The sequence below is a fragment of the Phacochoerus africanus genome, chromosome 10 (assembly GCF_016906955.1).
Source record: "Phacochoerus africanus isolate WHEZ1 chromosome 10, ROS_Pafr_v1, whole genome shotgun sequence".
Classification (NCBI taxonomy): domain Eukaryota; kingdom Metazoa; phylum Chordata; class Mammalia; order Artiodactyla; family Suidae; genus Phacochoerus; species Phacochoerus africanus.
Window position 1 is genome coordinate 72,466,662 of NC_062553.1, and position 25,189 is coordinate 72,491,850.

Below are 25,189 nucleotides of genomic sequence, written 5' to 3' on the forward strand. Positions count from 1 at the left end.
AGGGCAGGGATCAAACCTGCAACTTCATGGTTCCTAGTTGGATTCGTTAACCACTGAGCCATGACGGGAACTCCTTGCAAATAATTTTTGTGTGAAATAATTTTTGTTGTGAATTTATTCTATTGCATCTGCCCAGGTAGTTGTCTAACTATCATTCGTTAAAAAGATTATTCTTTTCCCATTGAATATCCTTGTCCAGTTGCCCACAGACATTTGGGTTTATTTCTGACCAATTCAATTCCATTGATCTTTATGTCTATCCTTATGGCAGTACCACAGTCTTAATTACTGTTGCTTTGTAGGAAAATTTGAAACATGGAACTGAGAGTCCACGTTTTGGCTATTCTGGGTCCCAATTTTTACATAAATTTTAGAATCAGATTGTATTTTACAAATAAGCCAGCTAGGATTCTGATAGGGATTGTGATGAATCCATTGATCAATTTGGGGATGGCATCAATGAATAAGTCTTCTAATCCATGAACATAAGATGCTTTTCCATTTACTCAGATTAAAACAATTTCTTCCAGTGATGTTTTTAGCATTTTATACTTTTTTTTTTAAAGTTTATTCCTAAGTAACTTTTTGATTTTTTTTTTCTCCTTTTTTGGCTGCACTAGCAGCATATGGAGGGTCTCAAGCCAAGGGCTGAATCCAAGCCAGAGCCATGACCTATGCCACAGCTGTAGCAACTCTGGATCCTTAACCCACTGTACCAGACCAGGGATCGAACTGGTGCCTCCACAAAGACAAGTTGGATCATTAATCTGTTCTGCCACAGCGGGAACTCCTTTTTCTTTTTGTTATTATAAATGAAATTGTTTTCTTGTTTGGGTCCCCCACCACCACCCATGGCATGCAGAAGTTCCTGGCCCAGGGATCAAACCCATGCCACAGCTCTAACCAGAGCCACAGCAGTGACAGTGCCAGATCCTTAACCCACTGAGTCACAAGGGAAGTCCTGAAGTTGTTTTTTCTTAATTTCATTTTTGGATTGTTCATTTCCAGTGTTTAGAAAAAGAACTGGCTTTTCTGTACTGACTTTGTATCAATACAATCTTGTTGAACACATTTATTAGTTCTAATGATTCTTTAGTGGATTCCTTAGGACTTCCCATATGTAAGTTCATGAGAATAGAGATAATTTTACTTTCTCCTCTCCAATCTGGTTGTGTTTTAAAATATTAAAACATCTTTATACATTGGGTTGCAGGAGGGGTTCGGGATCTGTTGTCGGTTAAGTGTCTGAAATGAAAGTGGCAATAGCTTCTAACCTTTTTTTTTTTTTTTAATCTTTTTGCCTTTTCTAGGGCTGCTCCTGCGGCACATGGAGGTTCCCAGGCTAGGGGTCCAATCGGAGCTATAGCCACCGGCCTACATCGGAGCTACAGCAACGTGGGATCCGAGCTGCATCTTCAACCTACACCACAGCTCACTCACGGCAACGCCGGATCCTTAACCCACTGAGCAAGGGCAGGGATCAAACCCGCAACCTCATGGTTCCTAGTTGGATTCGTTAACCACTGCGCCACGATGGGGATTCCGTTGTGTTAGGGTTTTTGATTCCAAGTCACAGAAACAAGCTTTAGATAAATTACAAAATAAAAATAGATGATGGAATGCATAAACCCTAACCATTTGTTCTGTTGGTTTGAGTCACTTGACAAGATTCAAACTTCAGTGTCTGATTGGCCAAGCTTAGAGCACAGGCTCTCTTGGATGTACTTTCATGGTAAAAGAAGGATTTGATGGAAAGCAACTTGAGGAACCTCTTTTGTAGAGGCATTTACTTTCCATCAAGGTGGAACATACATTGGAAAATCTCCCCAAACAAATTGGGGTTCCATTAAAAAGGGAATAGACCTGGCATGACTAATAAAGTCAAATATGCAGTAAAAATCTTTTCTAAAATGCAAACATGATGTCACTTCTATGCTTAATCTCCTTGGCTCTTCATTGCCCACAGGATCAAGTTCAAAATCCTTAGCATGGCAATAAAGGGTTTTTGAAGCCTAGCCCCTAGCCTCATCTCCATTCCAATGCTGCCCAATATTTACTGAATATATCAGACTTTGTGAAACACTGATAAGCACTCTTGCCTTGAGACACTCAGAGTCTAGTAAAAGATGTGTATTAGTATGATCACCTCTCAGTAACTTGTAATAATAGCCAGGGTGACTGTAAGTCCTGGTTTTTGCCTATTGTCCTAGAGTAGTTATTAATACAGCACCAGTGGTCTTTTTCAGTCTCAAAAGCTTCTCAGTTTGGACAGTAAGTATAGGTCACTCTAATAATAGCCTACCTCTGTTGTCTCAGTTAACTGAAGAAATTCTCTGAAGGACTGAATCTGTTAAGGTTGAGATGGTACATTCCTATTGGGTAATTTGAGCAGAGTTTAATAAAAAGACAACTGGCGAAGGTATGGGCAAAATGAAGTGAAACCCCAAGGGGTTTACCCTAGGTTACTGTAGAATAACCTCAGGAACTGTGACCTTCAGATGTAGTCATGTCATGGCAAGGGGCCTGGGGAAATAAATTCCCAGACTCCTTTGGTGTGGTGCTGTTGCTCCCCATTGCCTGAATCCAATGGACTGAACCTAAGGGGAAGAGAGCCCTTTCATTTCAGGCTCTCCTGGGGGCAGGAACATGGATATCTTCCACCAGGACTCACTGTTTCTACCCTATTTTGCAACAGGAAAAAATGAGATGAAGGAAGGCGAACATGCTTGATGTTGCAAAGCTGATAAGTAATCATCTGGAGCGAAGTGCTGTGTTCTCCCCACTCTACTAGGCTCCCTCTAAGGCTCCTACATACTAGCGATGCCCAGGTACCAATCCTTCCCATAGCATCATCACCCTTGAAACCATGCAGTCCTGGCTCCTTCTGTTCCCTGGTTTGGAATGTCTTCCTTGCTCTCCCCGCCTCCTCCACCTCTTTGATGAAGCCTTTCCTGTTCTTTCAGGCAAAGTGAAGAGCTCCTTCTACTGTACTTTCAAATCCCCTAATTCATGGAGCTTTTCTAGGATTTGGCTTATCAGAGTTGTTTTCACATCTGTCTTCCAGCAGACTGTGTACTGGTTACGAGTCAGAGAGGCATCCTTATTTAAACATATTTTAGCTCCTAGCACACTGTTGGACATGATTTAAAAGGTAATCTAATCCCTTAGCTCCTCTATTAGGGAGGAACTATTACTAAACAGGTTTTAAAGATGAGAAAAGTGAAGCACTGAAAGGTTAAGTAATTTGCCCAAGGTCGCACAGATATGAAGAGGTGAAGCCAGGAGTCTGAATCTAGGCAGTGGGGTTGTAGAATGATATTTGAATAACTTCAAAATGAGAACTGAAATTCTGAAATGGCCTTCCTTCATTGAAAGTAAATGCCTATCTGCCCAAAAAAACGGGGGGGGGGGGGAATTTAAGATATTGCTCCTAGTCAATGAAAACATTTAGGCAGAAGCTGGATAAACTGATGATATCATCCTAAAAGGGTTTCCTCAAACAGATGAGATGGTGGAATAAGTGACTTGAAGCTTCGGTGATGAGAATAAACTAACCTACCAACAAGGGAGTTCACATTCTTATAAACGAATCAGCTCTTTTCCACATCAGCACTTGCAAACAAAGTAAGTAAATAAAATTAAAAGCAATTCATTGAATCCTGCAGTCTGGTCTGGTCAATATAACACCAAATGGGGAGCTGGTTTGCAATTGCCCTTACATCTGGTTGGCAGACAGTGGAGCTGTCTTTTCATGAGGTTTACTTAAGACCTCTTGTCCATGGGCAGTGCTGCTGCCTAGTCCTCGGTCTGGGGAAAGGAACAAAATGGCCACATACAGACAGCTCAGACCCAAGTATTTCTTCCCCATCCCTTTGCATAGCACCCGTGCATGTGGTAATACTAGCTCGACAGGAGCCGAGTGCTGAAACTAAGCTTGACATAAAATGGTGGTCCCTGTCTTCAAAAGATTGGAAGTTTAGGGGTAGAAATTGGTCAAGAGCTAGTGCTCTGCAAGTCTGGGCTCGCCCTCACACTGGAGAGGTCCCCATTCAGAGCCCCTCATCTCTCTTTCACTGTGAGTGCTTTCACCGTATTCTCATTCCTGGCGGTTCTCACCAGCGTCCTGTGGGTGGAGTTCAGTCTGGGTGGCTTTGAACCCTCGACCCCTTCCGGGGCAACCCTGCGTCTACCTCGCAGCAGCGGAACGCACTCCCAGAGCCCACTCACCCTTAGCCAAAGGCGGCGCAGCGTGTTTGAATCCTCTGGCCCATCGCGGGCAGAGAGAGCAGCAGCGGCAGACACAAGGCCCCGAGCAACCTGAGCGCTCTCAAGTCAGACTCTGCGGCGCCCCAGTCTAAAAAGGTGGTTTGTCTTTCACCTAATTCAATAGGCCAGGGTTTTCCCCAAGGGCGCAATCCGGTGGCCTGATCACAGCCTGTCTTTGCCTCACCATACTTTGGATCCGACTGGTTCCCTGTCCCCGACCGGTCGCTATCCTCAATCCCCTTGTTGTCTTGCCCGCCATCCCTGCTCCCGGGCCCCACGAGGGGCCGCGGGAATCTCCACCCCGCAGGCACCAGGACCCTACCCTGCCATTCTGCCCGCAACATAGACAAGCAGCGACGCCCCAACATCGGCTAAAAAAATATCCTACCCCACCGCGGAGCAGCTTCCCAGTCCCACGCGCTTAGAGCCGCACCCCTAGACTGTAGGGTCACACGCCTGGCGCCGTCGCAGCGCCCCCCCCCCCCCGCAGCTGCCCAGCGCGCCTGCCTCCAGGAGGTCGGGTCAGTCTCCAGTGATCAAAAAAAGGTCGGCTGAGCTCTCCCGTGTGCCCAGCTCTCTCATTACGCCCCGGGGAGGCCTCGGCCCCCACGCTCTAGGGCAGTCAACAGCTGCTCCAATTCTCCAGCGGGGGCGTCCTTTTCTTCCTCTCCAGCTGGCGGTGGTTAGTCGTCCTCAGCAGCAACTACTACGGCCTCTTCCTCGCCGCCTGCAGTCACCTACCCGGCCGCATGCCACAGTGACAGCTTCCAGCTGCCTGCCTTTTACTGTCTCCCTAAGGAAGACTGGAATTGTTGAGGGGGCACCTCTACGCCCAGCCCCACCTTGGCCACCCGCTGCTCTTCCCAGTGGCCCGCACCCTTTCCAAGCCGGTTCCTCCGGGTGGGGCGTGCATGCCCGGGGCTAACTTTCCACTGTCCCGGGAGACCTGCCTCGCCCCAGTGTTCGGTCCCCCTCCCGCAGCCGCTCCAGCAGCTGGCTCCGCGAAGCGCGTGGCGAGACCCGGGGCCGGGACCTCCTCGCCCAGGTTTTTTACTCGGACTCTAGCACGTGGTGCAACGGGGGGGGGTGGCTGCGGCAGGCGCAAGGCTGAGAGCTCTCGGTGGCACCGGAGAGGGTCATTGCGGGGCCGACCGCTACATTCGGGTAGTGTGAGCCCTGCGGCCTGGGCCGACTGACCGAGGCTAGAGGCCCGCCCACCATCCTCCCTCCCACCGCCTCTGCCCGGGCGCGTAGGCTCACACCCCTTCCTGGGGAAGCAAATGGTCCCTTCCAGGCGGGTGGCCATGTTGCTCTAATAAAGCAGGAGGGGCGGCGGCGTGGGGGGAGCAGATGCAACTGGCTCCGCGCGGGAGCCGGGCGCTAGCAGAGCGCAGCCGCGAGGGAGGCGCGGAGGAGGAGAGCCAGAGCCGGAGTCCAAGCAGCAGCCTGTGTTGGCGGAGAGCACCCGGGCGCAGCCGGAGCCGCAGCCGCGATGGCCGTGGCCGTGGGGAGACCGTCTGTGAGTGCTGGGGCCCTCGCTTCCCACGCCCGCCGCTTCTCCGGCGTTGGGGAGTGCTCTTGAGGGCGGGTGCTGGCGGGGACTACCGGGGACCAGGGCGGGGGCTCGGGACGGCGGCGGCGGTGGCTGTGGGTGTGTGCATGAATTTGGGCGCGCGTCTGGGGCTGAAGGAAGGACGAGGAGCCTAGAGGCTTGGCTACTATGTGATGCAACAGTGTATCACCTCGTCGCGCCCCGATTCCAGGGACGTGGGGGAAAAAGGACCCCTCTTCCCATTTTTTCCTTTAAAAGGATCCTTTTAGCAACAGTGCTTCTCAGCCGCCTCCCTCTCCCTGCGCACATCTTTTCCCTCGTGACAGCCGAGAAAGGGGCCGGTTGCGGGGGTTTCCTCCTGGCTCCCCCACGCCGAGGGGCGACCTGGGCGTGGGAACTGTTAGCCCAAGCGCCGTTTCACACGGTTGTAGAAGCGAGTCAGAAATGAAGGGGTGGGATTTCGGTGGTGGCTTCCCCAGTGCATTGTGAGATCCCGGACACCCTCGGGCACCCACCCGGGTGACCGGGCCCTGCCCAGGATGTGGACAAAAGCCCTAGATACAAACACAAAGTTTTCAAAGGGCCCCCTTGTCGGGTGGGTGGAAGTCTGAAAAATGCTCTGCTGTTGGAAGGCCGGGGGCGGCGGGCCGGGGAGGCGGGCGCGCGAGGAAGAGGAAGGGAGGGCGAGTGCGTGGAGAATCGGGTCCCCCGGCCGGGGGTGAGGGAGCGGGCGAGGGAGGGGAATGCTTAGCCCCCAAGTTTGCTGGCGGGGCAAGGGCCTCATCTCCTGGGGTGCGAGGCTCCTTTGGCGACTCGGGACCCGGCTCGAGGGCGGCGGGACTTGGAGGGTGCGGTTTCAGTCCCGGCTCCGCATCCCCGGGTGAAAGGCCGAGGGAAGGGGCGGCGGCGGCCTTTCCATTTTCACTGATCCTTTTTTAACTGAAAGGAGCAGAGCCGGGTGGGAAAGGCGGAGTCCTCTTTCTTTTTCCCCCTTTCTTGGTCACAGTTCAGAGTCCACTTTCGCCCCACGGGCGTTGTGGGCTCCCTTTCCTCCTCTTCCCCTTCCCTCCGCTGCGGAGCTGCAGGTGGTGGCTTTGAGAGATTTTGTAGGTGCAGACCAAAGTCTCGCGGAGATACTGGAAGCTCTGAAAGCCCAGAAAGGCAAAAATGCAAGACTGTGCTTTCAGACTCCCGGCTCTTCTTCCAACTCCTCCCCTAGATAGACTCGCTTTTTGTTCCCCCTCTCCCCCTCGTCATTTCGCGGGTCCCTCTGCGTGTTCCAACCCGGTTTGGTGGTTGAGCTGCCGCGATGTTTTCAGAGACATTCTCCACCGTCAGTAAAATGTGCATCGGGCACATGGAAGTGTAACCGAGGATCTTTAGGCATTTCCAGCGCTAATATTTAATGACATACTCGTAAGAATTCAGGTCTCCTCTTGATAATTAGTGGTCATAGATTGTTATTACTGAGGGAATTTGCATAGTCTCTGGGGGTGATCCCTTTATTTTTCTGGTGAGAAAATTGAAGCCCCGAGAAGTCAAGTTTATCTGGTTAAATTACCCACCCCCCTTCCCCAACACACACACTTCCAGAGCATGGATTCAGGTAACTAAAACAGCAATATCTGCTTTAGACGAGTGGACAGTGGCTAGGAATGCAAATGTTCCTCTTTGTGAATGTGTAGGGGGTGTCTTTCAATAACACCTATTGCTGGTGCATTCTTGAGGCATGGGGGAGTTGGACGAAATAATTTGCTGCACATTTTCTATAAATTCGTTAGTTCATGTATGTCGCTTAAATAGGAACAGCATGTGGATTTAAGATTTAGTTGTGTGGCCATAATCATATCCAACACCAGGTCTGCCAACCAGATGTGAGCTTAATCCCACAGAATTTTTGTGTAAGACCTCTCTCATTCAAAAACTAGAGGCGATTTTACAGAGCGTTTGTCTTCAGAGGAGGTAACTGCTGTCTCTGCACATTCCCTATTGTCACTAGAATTAAGATGAAATTACTTACAGATTGAAAGCAGAGACTTTTTTTTTTTTTTTGGACTGAGTTGTGGTGGGGGTGATCAGGCATTGACTACAAAGTTAAAAAGTCTTTTCATGCAGTTTCCAAGGAATTTCACTTTGGTTCATTTGGTTACTGTGTTAAGCTTAGTGTTTGCAATTAGGTCTTCAAAGCAACTCCAGTGAATGCAGAAGATTCTCCAAACCCTGCCCCAAGGCCTCTACACTGAATCCTTCAGTTTTAGAATTCACTGCTCCTCCTTTTCCCTTATCTATTTTGTGATTTGAACAAAAGAAAGGGAGGGAATGTTGAGAGAAAAGACTCATCACACAGCTGTTTTGTGAATGGAGTTTCCCTAGTTACTCCTTTAGAATTAGATTTTTTAAAAAAGTCGTTTAGGGGAGTTCCTCTTGTGGCTCAGCAGGTTGGGGAACCCGAAGAGTATCCATGAGGTTGTGGGTTCAATCCCTGGCCTCTCTCGGTGGGTTAAGGATCCAGCGTTGCTGTGAGCTGTGGTGTAGGTCGCAGAGGCGGCTCACATCCTGTATTGCTGTGGCTTTGGATAGGCCAGCAGCTGTGGCTTCCTCTAGCCTGGGAACTTGGGTATGCCACAGACACAGCCCTAAAAGGAAAAAAAAAAAAAGTTATTTAGGAAAACAGGAACCCATCTCCTCTCCTTACAAACTGTGCCTCTCTCTCTCTCTTTTTGGTTTGTTTGTTTTCTGGCCAGCAGTCAGAAGTTCCCCGGCCAGGGATCAAACACTACTCCATGGCAGTGACCCAAGTTGCTGTAGTGACAACAGCGAGATCCTTAACCACTGCACCATAAGAGAACTCCCAAACTGCCTCTCCTGTTCAGATTGAAGAAAAGTTCAATCAGAATAACTTGCCCTCAATTTTAGATGGACATTCTTGGACTTGAACATATTAGTGTGATATCCCAGGTAGGGATATGAAGTTTTACTGGGCAGAAATCCTTATATATATATTTTCTGTTTTATGAAGTGGTTATATGTAGTATCCCCGTTTTAACTTCAAGGCTAATTTCATTTTTAAATTTTTTATTTTTGTTTTTAAGTGAAAGTATAGTTGATTCAAGGCTAGCTGTGTCTGTGACCTACACCACAGCTCACAGCAATGCCGGATCCTCAACCCACTGAGTGAGGCCAGGGATCGAACCTCTGTCTTCGCGGCTACTAGTCAGATTTGTTTCTGCTGGGCCACAACGGGAACGGCTAAAGGCTAATTTCTTAAGTGGATTTGTTGTTGGCTGGGAACCAGACGCTTCAGTTTGGTGTGATACAGTTTATTTCCCTTTTAGTCTTGACCCCTTGCTTCTCCATTTTCCCAGGAGTGGCTTTTGGACTTGGCCATGAGAAGACCCTGAAGCACGTCTGCTCTTTCCAGAGCGAGACTGATGATTAGCGAGAGCATTTCTCCCCTAGGGATGTGTCCACATTTTGGATGAGTTAGTGCTTTGGCATCCAAGTCCCAGGGCAGCTATTATCTTTATTTTAATCAGAGATGGTAATTTACTCTACCTGGGAACAGGCTTTAAGTACCTGCTCCTCTCTCTTAAGGAGTGGTGTTCCTCAAGTTATAGGGGCCAGGAGTTTAAAGGGACTCTTGAGAGGTCATCTGGTTCAGCCTCCTCCCCAGTGCAGATTATTTTCTGCTTCCTCCCTAACAGAAGTGTTTTACCTTTTCCCATGGCGGAGAATCCCCTATAATATTGTTTAAGAAATGAGTCGTGTTCTTTTTATCCTTTGTACCCAAAGGAATGGAAAACCAATGGGTTCATTAACCCACTTAACACCGTTTATTAAAAACCAATGGATTCATTAACCCATTTAGAGAGCCTCCTTGCCTGCCTGCTTGTGTCTCTCACAAGCGTCCTATGTTAATAAATCTATCTCCTGCCCGGAAAAAAAAAAACCCAAACAAAAAACATTTAACACTGTTTATTAAGCACCTCCTATGTGCCAGGTACTGTTCTAGGCACCAGAGATCCAGCAGGGGACAATAGAGAAATTCCTTCTTAGCAGGAGCTTTATTTTCTGAGAAAGCTAGTGTCCATGTGTATATTGCAGTAACAGATTCAGTGGCTTGTGTAAGCCATTTAGGGAGAAAGGAAATGATGTGCTTGTTGCTGAGTCAGCAGTTAGGATGAAGGTAAAGGATCTTAAATCTGAGGATCATTGTAGGCCCTTCTTAAGGATATGGGCTGCCTTTGGCCGGGGCCGGGGTGGGGGAGTTGACAATAAAATGCTACTTTGCCTTGTTGTAAAATGGCCATTTCTACACCTTGAGGATGTGGCCCCCACATTGAGGGCTCTGGCCCTTGGACCTGGAGAAAGATGGCTGGACCTGAAAAAATGTCCCTAGCATGGCCATCTCAGTGATCAAGTCCTGGCGTCTAGGGGGAGGTTTTTAAAAATGAACTCTTTAGTTGTCAGTGATATAAATTATACACGTGAAGGCCCTATAAGCAAGTATTAAGGAAGGCAAGAAGTGTTTGAGGGCTAGTAATGCCTGCATTTTAGGTCTTTTGAAAGCTGTAGATTATTTTTTTGTCTTTTAAAATACATTCTTTAAAAATGATGTGTTTACATCACAGTGAAAAATCGACCCAAGGAATTGATTAAAAGACCAAACCCGCTCATACCCTTTCCTCCCAATAGAAGAGCTCTTACAACTGTTATTTGCATCAACTTTCTGAGGTCTACACCGGCAAGCATAACCCATACCATATACACTGCTACTAATAAACCAAACTGTGTGCCTGGGCGGACCCTGTCTATTGGGACCTTCATATACTGGAGGGAAGGGATGCTTAGTGACTTCACAGGGGCCAGGCTCTGTCTGTGTCCAGACAAAGGAATGAAGGATCTGGACTGCCTGCTTTGATTACCAAAAGCTCCAGTGTTTAGCCCCAGGGTCGCCACAGCTGATAATGATCTTTGGGCTTAGACTCCCTGCCGAGCACCACAATCACCAGTTTTCCGTGTCTGTGTTTGTCTTTGTCTTTATAGGACTTTAAACTTGGGTGGGGGTGGGGGTAGGGGAGGTAGAGGCTGCTCTTGGATTTTATCGTTTATTGGGAACTGTCTTTCCTAGCCTTGGCTAGACACTCTGAACCAGGGTCAGCCAAGCTGAACCATTATTTATTTAAACAAAGACCCCATAGATCTAAAGCTTCTATCCTTTTCCCAAGGAGAACTACTTTACAATATAATTGATACCCTTTGTTTTGGTTTTTTTAGTTTGTTTGTTTTAATCCAGATTGACAGAAAACCCCCTTCCAGCTAAACAATACCTCTCCTGCCCACTCTGGCCTGCTGGCAGCCCATCAATTCTCTGCTGTTGAATAAAAAAACGAAACGAAAAAACCCAAAAAAAACCAGACTTGGGCTAAGGTGAAATAGATGGGCTTTTAAAAAGAATTGGGGAAGTTCCTGTTGTGGTTCAATGGTAACTAGCCCGACTAGTATCTGTGAGGACATGGGTTCAATCCCCAGCCTTGCTTGGTGGGTTAAGGATCCGGTGTTGCCGTGAGCTGTGGTGTAGATCGCAGATGTGGCTTGGATCTGGTGTGGCTGTGGCTGTGGTGTGGGCCGGCAGCTATAGCTCTGATTAGACTCCTAGCCTGGGAACTTACATATGCCAAGGGTGTGGCCCTAAAAAGCAAAATAAATAAATAAAATAATAGGTAAAATAATTTGCTGGTGATCTAAAATCAAGTTTGCTTTGTCTCAGGCCTGGCTGAGGTAGAGATCAGGAGTCTGCTGCCTGATACGACCAGAGCTGAGGCTTTGGAGCCACCTTTTCAGGATCTGTGCCAGTGAGTGGGGCTGTGGCACTCAAGCCCAAGGATGCAGGAAGTCAACTTGTGTGGACAAATTCTGTCCACCTGCCACACTAGTTGGGGGCAGTGGAGTGTGTGTGTACGGAGGGGCCAGGCAGAGGTGGGGGAGGCTTCGTACTCTAAAAGGACATCTTTGGTACCCAGCAAGGTTCCTGCCCTCCCCCTTTTTCACTTTTAAAAATTATTCTAAAAGTATACATAACATAAAATGTACCTGCTTTTGATAATTTTTTTTCTTTTTGCTTTTTAGAGCCGCACTTGCAGTATATGGAAGTTCCCAGGCCAGGGGTTGACTAGGAGCTGCAGCTGCCACAGCAACGTGGGATCCAAGCCACAGCTGCGCCCTACACTCCAGCAAGACTGGATACTTAACCCACTGAGCAAGGCCGGGGATCAAACCGCTTCCTCATGGATACTACTAGTTAAGTTTGTTACTGCTGGGCCACAGCGGGTAGTCCTGCTTTTGAAACATTAAGTAACATTAAGCTTAAGTAACATTCTTTTGGGAAGTATTTATGATTTTCTTGCTTTCTAATTCTTCTTGGAGGAGTAGAATTACAATAGTATAAGATAGGTTAGAAATGTGGGAAGAAAAAAAAAACAACAACCAACTCTCAACACCCTAACACACCAGTGACCATTCTTGGCTTCTTATTCCGTCCACTTTATCAGATACTCTGGGCACACTTTCTTTGCACCGGTGCTGAGGTTATGATGTCCTTGAGATGCCATCCCTGCTGCTCTCATCAAATTTCTCTGAAGGATGAGTCAGCACTGGGGCTTAGTAAGGAATGCAAGGTGGGACTCTGGCGGGAGAAAAGTGTTTCAAGCCAAGGGAACAGCATGTGCAAAGCTCTGAGGTGAGCATAGTCTCGTAAGGAAACCTAGTGTGGCCGGGTCATCAGCATCCAGGGTGGGAAGAGATCAGATCCCAGTGGGTCTCAAGATGTGGTGGCTTACCCAGCAAAGGTGTCCTTCTCACGTAGGGTCCTTGTCTGCTTCATCCTCTGAGATCTGCTCCATGCCAAACTGGCCCTGGGACCCAGGCTGAGGGAGGGCCCTCTCCTTTCTCTGGACATTGCCACTATGGTGGCAGAGGAAAAAGTCATGCTGTGGTGTTCTCTTGTGGCACAGTGGATTAAGTTTCCGGCATTGTCGCTGTAGTGGCATGGATTTGATCCCTGGCTCGGGAGCTTCCACATGCCAGGGGCACAGAAAAAAAAGTCTTGCTCAAGTCTGAATTGACTCTTCAAGCTCTTGGATGGGTCACTTCCATGTGAACTTCATTGGCTAAAACAAATGGTCGCTGTTAAATTCAGCAGGCTGGAGATGGCTGATCCTTCTGCAGAGAGTGGCTCTGCCAGTCTCTTGGCCGATCTTGAGGGTCTGAGGACGTAAATGCTCCCCTGGAGAGGGCCCGTCATTGTGTTGAATACTAGGAGTTCCCCAGGCCTTCCTAGTCAGGGCATCTGCTGTAGAGCCATGAGTCTTTATTATTGTGCGATGTTGTCTCCCTGTCCGTAATGATTTTTCTCAGTCTGTTTATCCTACTCTGATTCCAGCTGGACATGGTAGCATGATGAGAGCGGGAGAAAGAGTATCTGTGTGTGTTAAGTAGTCTGCATGAATTGAAGGCGAAGTGTGATTAGTCCTATTCTAGCATGATGAGCTTCCCATAGCACCAAATAAGGGGTGGGTGGTGACCTTCTCAAAGACCTTCTGTGCTGCTCTCTGGTGGCCCCGGCTCTGGGACTACTCTCTGGGACATGGTTTTGAGGCCATTAGGACTTCCAGCTGCTTGATAGAATGTTTTCCCTTAGGATGTTTCCAAATCAGTCCTTTCCCAGCCCGTCTGTTCCGAAATGCAGCTGCATCTATGACACCATGCTTTTCTGTGCTTTTTCTCTGTACTGAGAGGTAGTAGGACAGTCGTCCCTCGGTATTCACGGGGGTTGGTTCTCGACCCCCGTGGATGCCAAAATCTGCGGACGCTCACATCCCTTATATAAAATGACCCTGGATAGTTGCCGCTCTGCATCTGGATTCAATCATCTGCTGATGTGGTCCCTGCAGATAGGGATGGGGTCCCTGCAGATAGGGGTGGGGTCCCTGCAGATAGGGGTGGGGTCCCAGCAGATACGGATAAGGTCCCTGCAGATAGGGATGGGGTCCCGCATATACAGATGGGGTCCTGCAGATAGGCATGGGGTCCCGCAGATACGGATGGGGTCCCACAGATAGGGACCGAGGACTGTCTATTGGCCTTTGGTTGAGAAAGTGGGTGCCAGAGCCTGACTGCTGGGGTTCCAGAGTATCAGCTCTGCCATCTGACCGCCTTTGTGACCTTAGGCAAGTTACCCTGTGCAGCTCCCATTCCTCATCTGTAACGTAATTACAGTTTCTTCCTCAGAGGTTTCCAGGATTAAACGAGTCTGGGTGTGCAGGGGAGCACCATTCCTCGGGCCCACCCTGCTGGGGCGTAGACACCGATGGAGAAGTACTTCTCCCTTTTGTCGCTAAGTTGGACAGTTCTTTTTCGTTTGTTTGTTTGTTTTAGGGCCGAACCCGAGGCATTTCAAGGTTCCCAGGCCAAGGATTGAATCAGAGCTGTAGCTGCTGGCCTACACCACAGCCACAGTAATGCCAGATCTGAGTGCCCAGGTGCTTATAGTGATGCATGAAACACTCATCCTCCATAAAAGGGAAACAAATACTGAAATAATAACTACTGTATACCGAAGACGGGGCTCAAAGCAGCATGGCCACCCCCCCCCACCCCCTTTGGTGTCAGAGGCTTTTCTAGCCAAACACACCCCCTCCTCGAAGCGTCCATTCAGCAAAGCAGTAGGGTGACTTTTCAGTTTTGAGTCTCAGCAGCGATGCTCACCACACCTGGGAGCCCCCCACTTAGTGTTCCACCCCTCCCTCCACCTTTAAGGTAGTTTTTTTTTTTTTTTTTTAATAAAGAGGAATGAATGATCAATTGGAGTTGTGAGTGTTTGAAAAAAACCTCATTCCTGAGGGCAATATGTTCTGACAGCCTTGACCACGTCCGTGCCCTCCTAGCCCACCCTGCCACGCGCAAGGGACGGGACTGAGCTGGGCACGCCCACAGCCCCTAGTAAGAGACTGAAGGAGTGCAGAGTGGCCCTTTGGGTCAGTTGGATGGAACAGGTGCTTGCCCATTTCCTCTCAGGCCACCGTTTTATTCCAGCTGTGCGGGGCGGACCTCCGGCAGGCAGAGACCTCATCTCTATAGTGTTCTGCCGTAGCCACTTGAGTTCTGCTTAGCCATTCTGACCCTCTCCGAGTCTGGGTGTGCAGGGGAGCACCATTCCTCGGGCCCACCCTGCTGGGGCGTAGACACCGATGGAGAAGTACTTCTCCCTTTTGTCGCTAAGTTGGACAGTTCTTTTTCGTTTGTTTGTTTGTTTTAGGGCCGAACCCGAGGCATTTCAAGGTTCCCAGGCCAAGGATTGAATCAGAGCTGTAGCTGCTGGCCTACACCACAGCCACAGTAATGCCAGATCTGAGCCACATCTGTGACCTACACCACAGCTCAGGCAACACCAGATCCTTAACCCATTGTTTGAAGCCAGGGATTGAACCTGCATCCTTATGGATGCTAGTCAGATTCGTTTCTGCTGAGCCATGATGGGAACTTCATGTTGGATAATTCTGAGGCACCATTGATCTGGCTCTTCAGAGGGTCCACCTGTCTTTGGCTCCATATGTATATCCTTTAGGATGGCTTTCCTATTTCCCTTTAAACTAGGCTAGTCCCCACCTCTGGCCTTCTGATCACTTTTCAAAATAGCTGCATGCTCATAGCCTTTGTCTCAGGCCCCTTCATGCTGGGGAAACCTAGGTGACAACACCCTGTTTCTTCGTTTGGGGCTCTTCTTTTGCTGTATGCCGATGAGGGACCATGAATGTTACTTTCCTAAGATACCAAATTACTCTGGACATCCAAAAAATATGTTCAGAACAAACTGGTCTTTTATAAGGTTTTTACTATTTACTGGAGGACAGACTTCATACTACTGTAAAAACGAGACTCAGAAAACAACAACCAAAAGCTGGATCCATTGAATTCTCACACTCTCAGTATGCAAGTGCCTGTGTTTGAGTGTGTGGGGCCTGGTTTGTTCTGTGACTTGTTTAACATACCAGTTTCAAGTTAAGTACATGTCATATCATCCAGAAGCTCGTTAAAGAGCATATGAGGGAAGGCGTGTGCTCGTGACTTGGGCAAGCTTAAAACTCTTTGAAAAAGAGCAATGTGGGGGCTTACCCTGTCCACATAGATTGGGAAAATGAAGTACCAATTTTTTTTTGTCTTTTTTTTAGGGCCACCCCTGCAGCATATGGAAGTTCCCAGGTTAGGGGTCGAATCCGAGCCACAGCGGCTGCCCTACACACACAGCCGCAGCCACCCGCTGAGCAAGATCAGGGATGGAACCCGCGTCCTCATGGATACTAGTCAGGTTTGTTACCGCTGAGCCACAGTGGGAACTCCGAGGTACCAATTCTTGCAACCACTTTTAGTTAACTAATATGGAGTAGTTTCAAGGGCCCAGATTAATTTACGCATCTGCCTGAGAGTTCTTGTTCGAGTCCCCTCTTTGTCTGAGCCTCGTCCAGAGGCAGTCTCTGGTGCGGTAGTAGAGATGCCTAGAAACCACAGAAGCCAAGCTGATCCATTCTCCAGTTCTCCCCTGATTGGTCACCTTTGCGCCTGTGCTGAGGTGAAGTTTGACTTTTTTGTGTGAGGGGGCAGGCTAAGACTATACCTCACCTGTAGGAATGATTTGATTGTTTACCTGTTATATACCTCTGTTTTCAAAGCCTTTTCCGATCCTTAATCAACCTCTTAATCTCCCCCAGGAAATGTTGGATGGTCCTGAAGCACAGTTTTATCTCTGAGCCCTCTAAAGAAGTCTTTCAGTTGCTGGTAATCAAATTTGCCCCGTTCAGACACCAGAATTCTAAGGTAGTTTATGAACTTAAGGCTGAACATCAAATTAATTAAGATAAGGTTTCAGCCATCGAAATGACTGATAATTAATTTGGTGTTGCCAGCTGCCATTCCAAAGCTGGCTTTTATTGGATTTTATAACCCAGTCAGAGCCGAAGGACTTTCTGTAACACACATTTATATGGGATATTGGGGAGTTAGGGATACCGCTAAATATTACAAATCTCCTTTCTCGAAGAACTCGTATTCTTACTCCTCAAAGGCTTTTCCTGTTTCCCTATTTCATTAAGTCCACAACCATTGAACCCTGGCCAGCACCACTCATGAGTGAAGATGTCAAAAGCTTATGCCTTCTCACTGTCTCACCCAGCCATGCCAGAACCAAAACTCTTGTTTTGTTGTTGTTATTGTTTTTGTCAGATGGAGCTTCCTGTCATTAAGGTTCAAAAATCTTGGAATATGGCTTGGATTCCTGGGTGAATCACCAAGTTATGTTTGTCATTTCTCCCTTGCGTCTCAACCACTTGCAGCCTCATTCCTGATGGTGTGTCATCAACCCACTGGGTATTTGAGGGTCTGATATATTTGTAGCTTTGTGATCCAATTTCTTTGGAAATACATAAGTATAAGGTTTATCTCATGCCCTTAAGAAGTCTGCAGTTTACTTTAGGGAAAAGCCGGAGACTCAGATAAAATGCAGCTTCCATGATTGGGGGGGGGGGGTGTCTTGTCAGGCTCTTCTAACTACAGGTGAGCCCCCCACCTTTCTCTGGGGTAATGAGCACAGGAACTTGGTTTAGAATTCAGAGGAGTAGGGCCCATTTTATTTCCCTTCCCTTCTCCTTCCCTAATGTAGTTTGAGGAGTGCTAGAAAGATAACCTCAACTTTCTTACTTCCTAGGCTACCATTAGAAATTTATTCTTTTGGGTGTTCCCGTTGTGGTGCAGCGGAAACGAACCCGACTAGGAACCATGAGGTTGCAGGTTCGATCCCCGGCCTCGCTCAGTGGGTTAAGGATCCGGTGTTGCCGTGAGCTGTGGTGTAGGTTGCAGATGCGGCTCGGATCCTGTGTTGCTGTGGCGTGGGCTGGCAGCTGTAGCTCCGATTCGACCCCTGGCCTGGGAACCTTCATAGGCTGCGGGTGTGGCCCTAAAGGAAAAAAAAAAAAAAGAAATGTATTCTTTTGGTAAAAGGCAAGGATGAAAAAGGCACAACACAGGGAATTGAAAGGTTGTATCAGAAGCTGGAGGGGGTATTTTCAAAGTCTCTGCCCAATTGATTTGAGTGCTCCATTCCCTCCTCGAAACACACTGACTGCCACAGAATGCTGAGTGCTCTGACCATAGCGTTCTGTTCTCGGGCATCTCTGTACCCGCTGGGCCCACTGGATTAGTCTGCCAGTACCAGGCTTACTGGGTCAGTCTTTGTTTCTAGTCCTGCTTAATGCCTGTTGTCGTCATCATCATCATTGCACAATTTAATCTAATGTTATGTAAATTGATGAAACCTAAGTGCAAAAATAGAGTTGCTTCTAATTTGAAAAATTTAGAAGCAGTGAGAATTTTGCTGAAATCAAACTACTGTGAATTTGATATGATAATTCATGGTAAAAAGTTGGAGGAAAAAAAACATCGTACGACGCTGCAAGAGTCTGCATTCAGATTGCATTGAAAATAGTTTACAAATCTGACTCCATTTGAGAGAAACAGACTGGAAATCATAGATGGGTTTGTGTTGGAAAGACACCTCTGATTGGCATGTCTCTAACTCATGATGATGAAAAAAAACCTTGGCCCTTTGTCCAAAAATTGCTGAATGAATGTATGTTTATATACTTTTAAGGTAAAATAAAATGTTTAGGCTGTAACTATTATTTATAAAATCCCAGTCTTTAAGTGTTTTTTAAGATAAATTATCCAGTCCTGCTCCTAGTAGCTTTGGATAAAAGCACTTGTACAGAGCAACCATCCTTTTCAACTGCCCAGTTCCCATGTTCTAACACATCCGGGTGGATGGGAAAGCAGTCGAGAATTACTGGTTTTTCCTGGGTGCGATGCAAATGTCTCTTGGAGAATTTACTCACTTGACATTATTTAACTTCTTTTCCACCTAATATAAATATAAATGGTTATCAGTGTTTGCCTTCTTCCTGATTTGGGAGAGATGAAAAGACACTGGAAAATTTACCTGTTTGCAGCCTTCCGTCTCAGGTTAGTCCACAGTAAAGGGGAAGATGTTTTGGGGAGCAAAATCATCTCCGTTTGGAAAGGTTTGTTCGTGATCTTTTACATTCTCTCTTTGAGGTACATGAGCCCACGAGAGGTATGAGTTAGTCAAAGATGTACTCCGTCTGGGAAGAAGAAAGCACTCCTTAGGTGTAGATGAAAGCTTCAGCCATAGTCTTAGAAGTCAGCCTGGACTTGTGCATTCGTTCTTCCAGCTCTCCTCGGATAATCTTGCATCAGCAATTGGATTTAATATCTAATCCCAACCATGAGAAAATTGTGTTTAAAAAAAAGTAGAAAATGGAGTTTCCGTCGTGGCTCAGCAGTTATCAAACCCGACTGGTATCCATGAGGATTCAGGTTCCAACCCTGGCCTCCACTCCGTGGGTTAAGGATCCCGTGTTGTCATGAGCTGTGGTGTAGGCCGGCAGCTGCAGCTCTGATTCACCCCCTAGCCTGGGAACCTCCAGAAGCTGCAGGTGTGGCCCTAAAAAAGAAAAAAAAAAAAGAAAAAAGTAGAAAATTGTTTCTCTATTCCAAAATAAAGGTAGTGGGAGGAGAAACTTAACAAATTGGAAGCCGAAATGTGTGATTTCTCCATTTCTCAAACTAAAACTGGAATCATTTTTCAGCTTTTTTTGGTCTTTAAATATGCATTTGAAATGTTGCTGCTAATTTGCACATTGGCTTTGCCACTAAACTCATTGCACACACAGCAGTGATGTCCTAATTGAAGTTGTGCAATTCCACACATTTTTCCTGTGATAAGATTTCAGTGGGTAAAAGTTGATTTTTGAAATAACTTTGTGAGGTAGTTTGATTAGATATTATTACTAGTATTTCTTTTTATGGCCACACTCAAGGTATATGGAGGTTCCTAGGCCAGGGGTTGAATTGGAGCTGCAGCTGCTGGCCTATGCCACGGCAACACTAGATCCCAGCTGCATCTATGAGCTGCACTGCAGCTTGCAGCAATGCCAGATCCTTAACCCACTGAGCCACGATGGGAACTCTGATTAGATATTTATCCTTGAGTCAGACCCTTTAGCCCCTAATTAACGGGTTGGGACTCAGACTTGATGATCTTAATTAAGGCCAAGTCTTCTGACTATTGGTTATACCTCTTCTTACTGAATAGAGATGCCACCCTCGGTTGTGAAACAGTGATGTCAGGTAGAACTTTCTGTGACAATGAAAATGTTCTACTACTTTCTTGTTCAGCATTTGTCCTCTAGCCGTATGTTGAACACTTGAAATGTGGCTGGTGCAACTGCAAAATTAATTTTTTCTTTTTTTTTCTTTTTTTTGTCTTTCCTAGGGCTGCAACCCGCAGCATATGAAGGTTCCCAGGCTAGGGGTCCAATTGGAGCTTTAGCTGCCAGCCTGTGCCACAGCCACAGCAGTGCCAGATCCGAGCCGTGTCTTTGATCTACACCACAGCTCACGGCAATGCTGGATCCTTAACCCACTGAGCGAGGCCAGGGATAGAACCTGCAACCTCATGGTTCCTAGTTGGATTCGTTAACCACTGAGCTACAATGGGAACTCCCTAGAAATAATTTTTTTTATCTTGTTCAGTTAATATGTATATAACTTTAAATAGCTGCATAAGGCTAGTGGCTATCATACTGAATAGCAAAGCTTGAGGAGTATAGCCCAGAAGTATTTATAATCTGATAGCTCTTTCACTTTTTAGAGAACTTTTTTTTTTTAATGGCCACACCCAAGGCATAGGAGGTTCCCAGTCGAGGGGTCCAGTCGGAGCTACACTTGCCAGCCTACACCACAGCCGCAGCAATGCCTGATCCAAGCCACATCTGTGACCTACACTGCAGCTCACGGCAACGCCATATCCTTAACCCACTGAGCGAGGCCAGGGATCGAACCTGCAACCTCGTGGTTCCTAGTCGGACTCGTTTCTGCTGCGCCTCGACAGGAACTCCTAGAAAACTTTTTTATTAAGGAAAGTTTCAAATATACACAAGTGCAGTGATGGAAGTGCTCGTTATAACCTTCTCTCATCACCCAAGCCAGGCTTGTGTCACCTCTTTCCCCCTTTCTCTAACCTCTTCTCTCCCCTACCCCTCAACTCCCTAAATTATTTGGAAGTACATTCCAGACACAGTCTAATCTCATTTTGTTTTAGAAGCTAAGGTGGTGATCTGGGGGGAGGAGGAGAATGGCATCAGGGGCAAATACTCAGGGATCTTCAAATGTATTTGAAGATGATGAAAAAATGACGAAGTACACGGATGGGAAAAGTTACGGTTTGACAGCAAGAGGTAAGAGTATACAGATGTGTTACATTTTGTATGCTTGAAATATTTCATCACCGTCATCATCACAAGAAGCCAGGTTTGAGCCCAAAGATAGAACAGTCATCGTCCCAGGTCTTGCTTACCTGTGCTTATAGTGAACTTTGCTTTATGGATAATTTAATCATGTAAACATTATTCATATGCAGTATGTAGCATTGAGCTTAATTGAATGCTTAGCAGTACTATAGAGTCATAGGGTCTGTAAAAAGGTGGAAAGCAAGCTGAGGATTTTTTTTTTTTTTTTTTAAGCCCAGTTTCCTCCCAACACTTGGTTCCAGAGAGTGGTAGCTTGACACGAAGTCACATTGAGGCTGGCGCTTTCTGTCACACCACACTTGTCAGAGCGACTGAAATTCACATCCCTAAGTCATCTGCGCCTACTTTTTAAAATGGCAAATTCTTCGATCTCTCTTAGAGAAGATCACATTATTTCTTAGACTACTTGCGGTTTTGCAGACACTCCTGTTGGAGGGAAATGTTTTTGTAATTAATGGTGTAAAGAAATCATTTATGAACTTTTATCTTTGGGGCTGAGAATTGATGCCTGTTCCTGGCAGAGATGATTATAGGACCTGCCTGTTTGTTTTTATATATTCTGTTTATGGAAGAAACCCTTGAAGCAAGCACATTCTGGTCCTGTGGACACATTCAAGGAAATAGTGCTTGCATCAATGATATTTAAAAGTGCATCTTTCTTTCCCAACAGAAAGCAATTTTGTTGCTGTGCTTTTGTTCTTGAATTTAGGGACTAATAATGATTTTCTTCTTAATAGAGTGCGGAATATGCATATTCTAGAGAAGTCCAGTGCACTATCCATTGTGCTACAGAGCCTGATGGAATATGCATATTCTAAATTTGGAACCCTATACTTAGGATCTCAGGATTTCAAGGGGCTGAATTTGTGATGGTAAAAGGATCTTGTATCATCAGAAATGCTCCTGGGCCTTGGCTCAGCTGTCCTATTGATGTGTAGAGAGAATACGTTTTAGAAGAGCTGTTAAAAACTCCAGCAACATTCTGAACAACTGCAAGCCTAGAGTTGCAACAGGATGCTAGCAACTCCTTTTCTGTGGTCAGGTTCCTCAAAGTCTGCTCTTTATGTTCCCTGGGTCTTTTGTTAGCCACGCTCCTGGGACAGAAGGAAGAGCTTGGTCTAATCTCGTCCTCTGCAGTGCTGCCGAATCCACTGTGTTTTTATTCCCTGGTTTGTGGAAACAGTGAAGAGCTGCTTAACCTTCTGCATGCTAATGTTACCATGACTCAAAACTTATGCCCTTTTCACAAATAATAGTCCCATGAAATGAGCCACCTTATCTCCACTTGACAAGAGATATTTGAATCCATCCACGGTAGGGCCAGAAGATCTAGGGAAGAGTTTTGTCAAATCGGTTGCTCTGTCCTTCTCTTGCAGGGTAGAGACAAGAAACGATTAAGGCTTCTAAACTGACTGTGACCTGATTAGGAGAATAGAGCTACTATTTTCAGTAAAGAGGGCACAAGATTAGCTTGAGTGGCAGGGTTTTTTTAAAAAAAAAAATGTATTTAAGTTATAGAATTGAAAAACTTTTAAAGTGAAATCCAGCAGTAACACGTCTTGAAAGAGACAGTAACTTCCTGCAATCTAGATCTCAATTCAGTGATCTTACGCTCTATTACAGTTAGAGAAATGCCACACTTGTAACCATAATGCTAATAAATAGAAGGTTATCTTATGTATCCTCTTTAGAATAGTGAGTTCCTGCTGTGGCATAGGGGCTTAAGGATTCGGCATTGCCACAGCTGTGGCTTGGATTCGATCCCCTGGCCCAGGAACTTGCATGTGCTTCGGATGCAGCTGAAAAAGAAAAAAAAAGTTAATGAGCAGAGTTTATTAGCAATCTGCTGATCTTTGATAGGCCTCAGCTTGAATTGTTTATGGCATGGTGAGAAAGTAAGGGAGAGAAATACATCAAACCATCTTTGACCAGGGTCAACTTTATTAGTTGGCTCACTTATTTGAGGAAAAAAAAGTACCAAAAGGTAATTCCTGTCGTGGCTCAGTGGTTAACAAATCCGACTAGGAACCATGAGGTTGTGGGTTCGATCCCTGTCCTCACTCAGTGGGTTAAGGATCCGGTGTTGCCGTGAGCTGTGGTGTAGGTCGCAGACGCAGCTCGGATCCTGTGTTGCTGTGGCTGTGGCGTGGGCCGGCAGCTGCAGCTCCAATTAGACCCCTAACCTGGGAACCTCCATATGCCATGGCTGTGGCCCTAAAAAAAAGACAAAAAAAAAAGACGAAAAAAAAGGTATCAAAAGAAGGGAGGGTGTTCAAATTCTTCAGTTAAACTATTATAAACAGGCAGGCACCTGCCACGTCTTGATTCTGGCATTGAAATGAGGGTGTCAGAGGTGCCACAATTTTCAATTTTTCAAGAGAAGACAGACGTTTCAAGCTTGAGGTGAAATTACCCCATCTGAAAATGTTGGCAACAAAACCAAGTATTTTTAAAATACTGTGTGGGCCACGTACACATGTTCAGGGGCTGAGCCTGCCAATTTGCAATCTGACTCCCATTGGAAAGAATTCATTTCTTTTTCTTGTATATGAATACAGATCATTAAAGTTTTTTTTTTGTTTTGTTTTGGTATGCCTTTTAGAATGCTTTAATATTTGAGCAATTAAAGCGCTTTTAAATGTGGAGGATATGCTGGTTTTAAAACAAGCTGGTTTTAAAACAAACTCTGATATGAAAGTGTCTGGATGGTTTGAGGGCAGCAGCAAAACTTGGAGGTTGTTCCCTGAACAGGATTATCGCCAAACCGGTTTGATGAAATTGGGAGAAGGAGAACAGAAGTTGTGTGGTGCTGTGTGGTGCGATTAGACCCAGGGTAGGGGAGCGGGAGGGATTCTGGAGTCCAGAGCAGAGAGCCCTCTTCAAAAACATGGGCTATATATAGTGAATGGGGTTGGAATTTTTTTTTCTTTTTCTTTTTCTTTTTGGTTGAGGTCCAGTGACAGTTAATGGCTGTTCCGTACAGGCTGTGAAATTATTTATGAGTTTGGCAGTGGGATGATGTGTAATGCAAGTGGATATAGGTAGGATCAGGTCTATTACCAAATTCCAGTACCTTGTCACTGCTGAGCCACAAGGGACTTTCAAGGTCACCTGGGCAGGGCCTGCCTTTGAGATGGGAAATGGAGGCCTGGGGAGTTCTGTGGAGATCCGAAATTTCCCATTAACCCTTCCCTGTCCAGGGGACTGAGCACTCTCCCTGCTTTCCCCTCTTCTGCCTGCCTGTAGGACAGTGTGTCTGCTGGGAGCCATGTGACCTCAGAGAGTCTTGGAAAACAAAAACTGCTCTTTAGGGGAGTTCCCATCGTGACTCAGCAGTAACAAACCCAACTAGTGTCCATGAGGACACGGTTTGATCCCTGGCCTTGCTCAGTGGGTTAAGAATCTGGCGTCACCATGAGCTGTGGTGTAGGTCACAGACGAGGCTTGGATCTGGTGTGGCTGTGGCTGTGGCTGTGGTGTAGGCCGGCAGCTGCAGGTCTGATTCGACCCTTAGCCCAGGAACCTCCATATGCTGCGTGTGTGGCCCTAAAAAAAAAAAAAAAAAGACAAAAACACAAACAAACATGTTTTGGGAATAGATTATTTAAAAAACATCTTCCCAGGAGATTGCGTTAGCTTGTCTTTCTGATTGTTAGACATCTTGATGGATACAGTTTCTCTGGTTGTTTCTGTGTGAGTCTAGATACCTTTCTTCCAAAAGTCTCCTCTTCCATAATGTTTGCAGGAAGCCAAAAACCAGATGGATCATCAACAGAAAAACATAGCAGTTAATTACTTGTAATTTTGCAGAATTTCCTGGTGGTGGGCTCAACCACACGAAAGAGTTGATTTCAGCTGTTTCTGAACTAGGAAAATGGTAGCTTCATGTGGTTCAAGAGAGTAACTCAAACAAAAGGGTAATAAGTACAGTTGA

The 25,189-nt window shown here is 46.5% G+C and overlaps 1 protein-coding gene across 3 annotated transcripts in view; it reads left to right on the plus strand.

Moving 5' to 3' along the window:
- Positions 1-5,591: 5,591 nt before the first annotated feature.
- Positions 5,592-25,189, plus strand: part of SEPTIN11 (septin 11) — a 92,653-nt gene continuing 73,055 nt past the window's right edge. For 2 of the 3 annotated variants that reach the window (XM_047798779.1, XM_047798778.1), the window contains exon 1: positions 5,594-5,785. In XM_047798779.1, coding sequence (XP_047654735.1) covers positions 5,759-5,785 — 27 coding nt within the window. In that variant the 5' untranslated portion in view covers positions 5,594-5,758. Of the gene's footprint in view, positions 5,786-25,189 lie in introns of all 3 variants that reach the window. The other variant, XM_047798776.1, reaches the window with a different exon arrangement.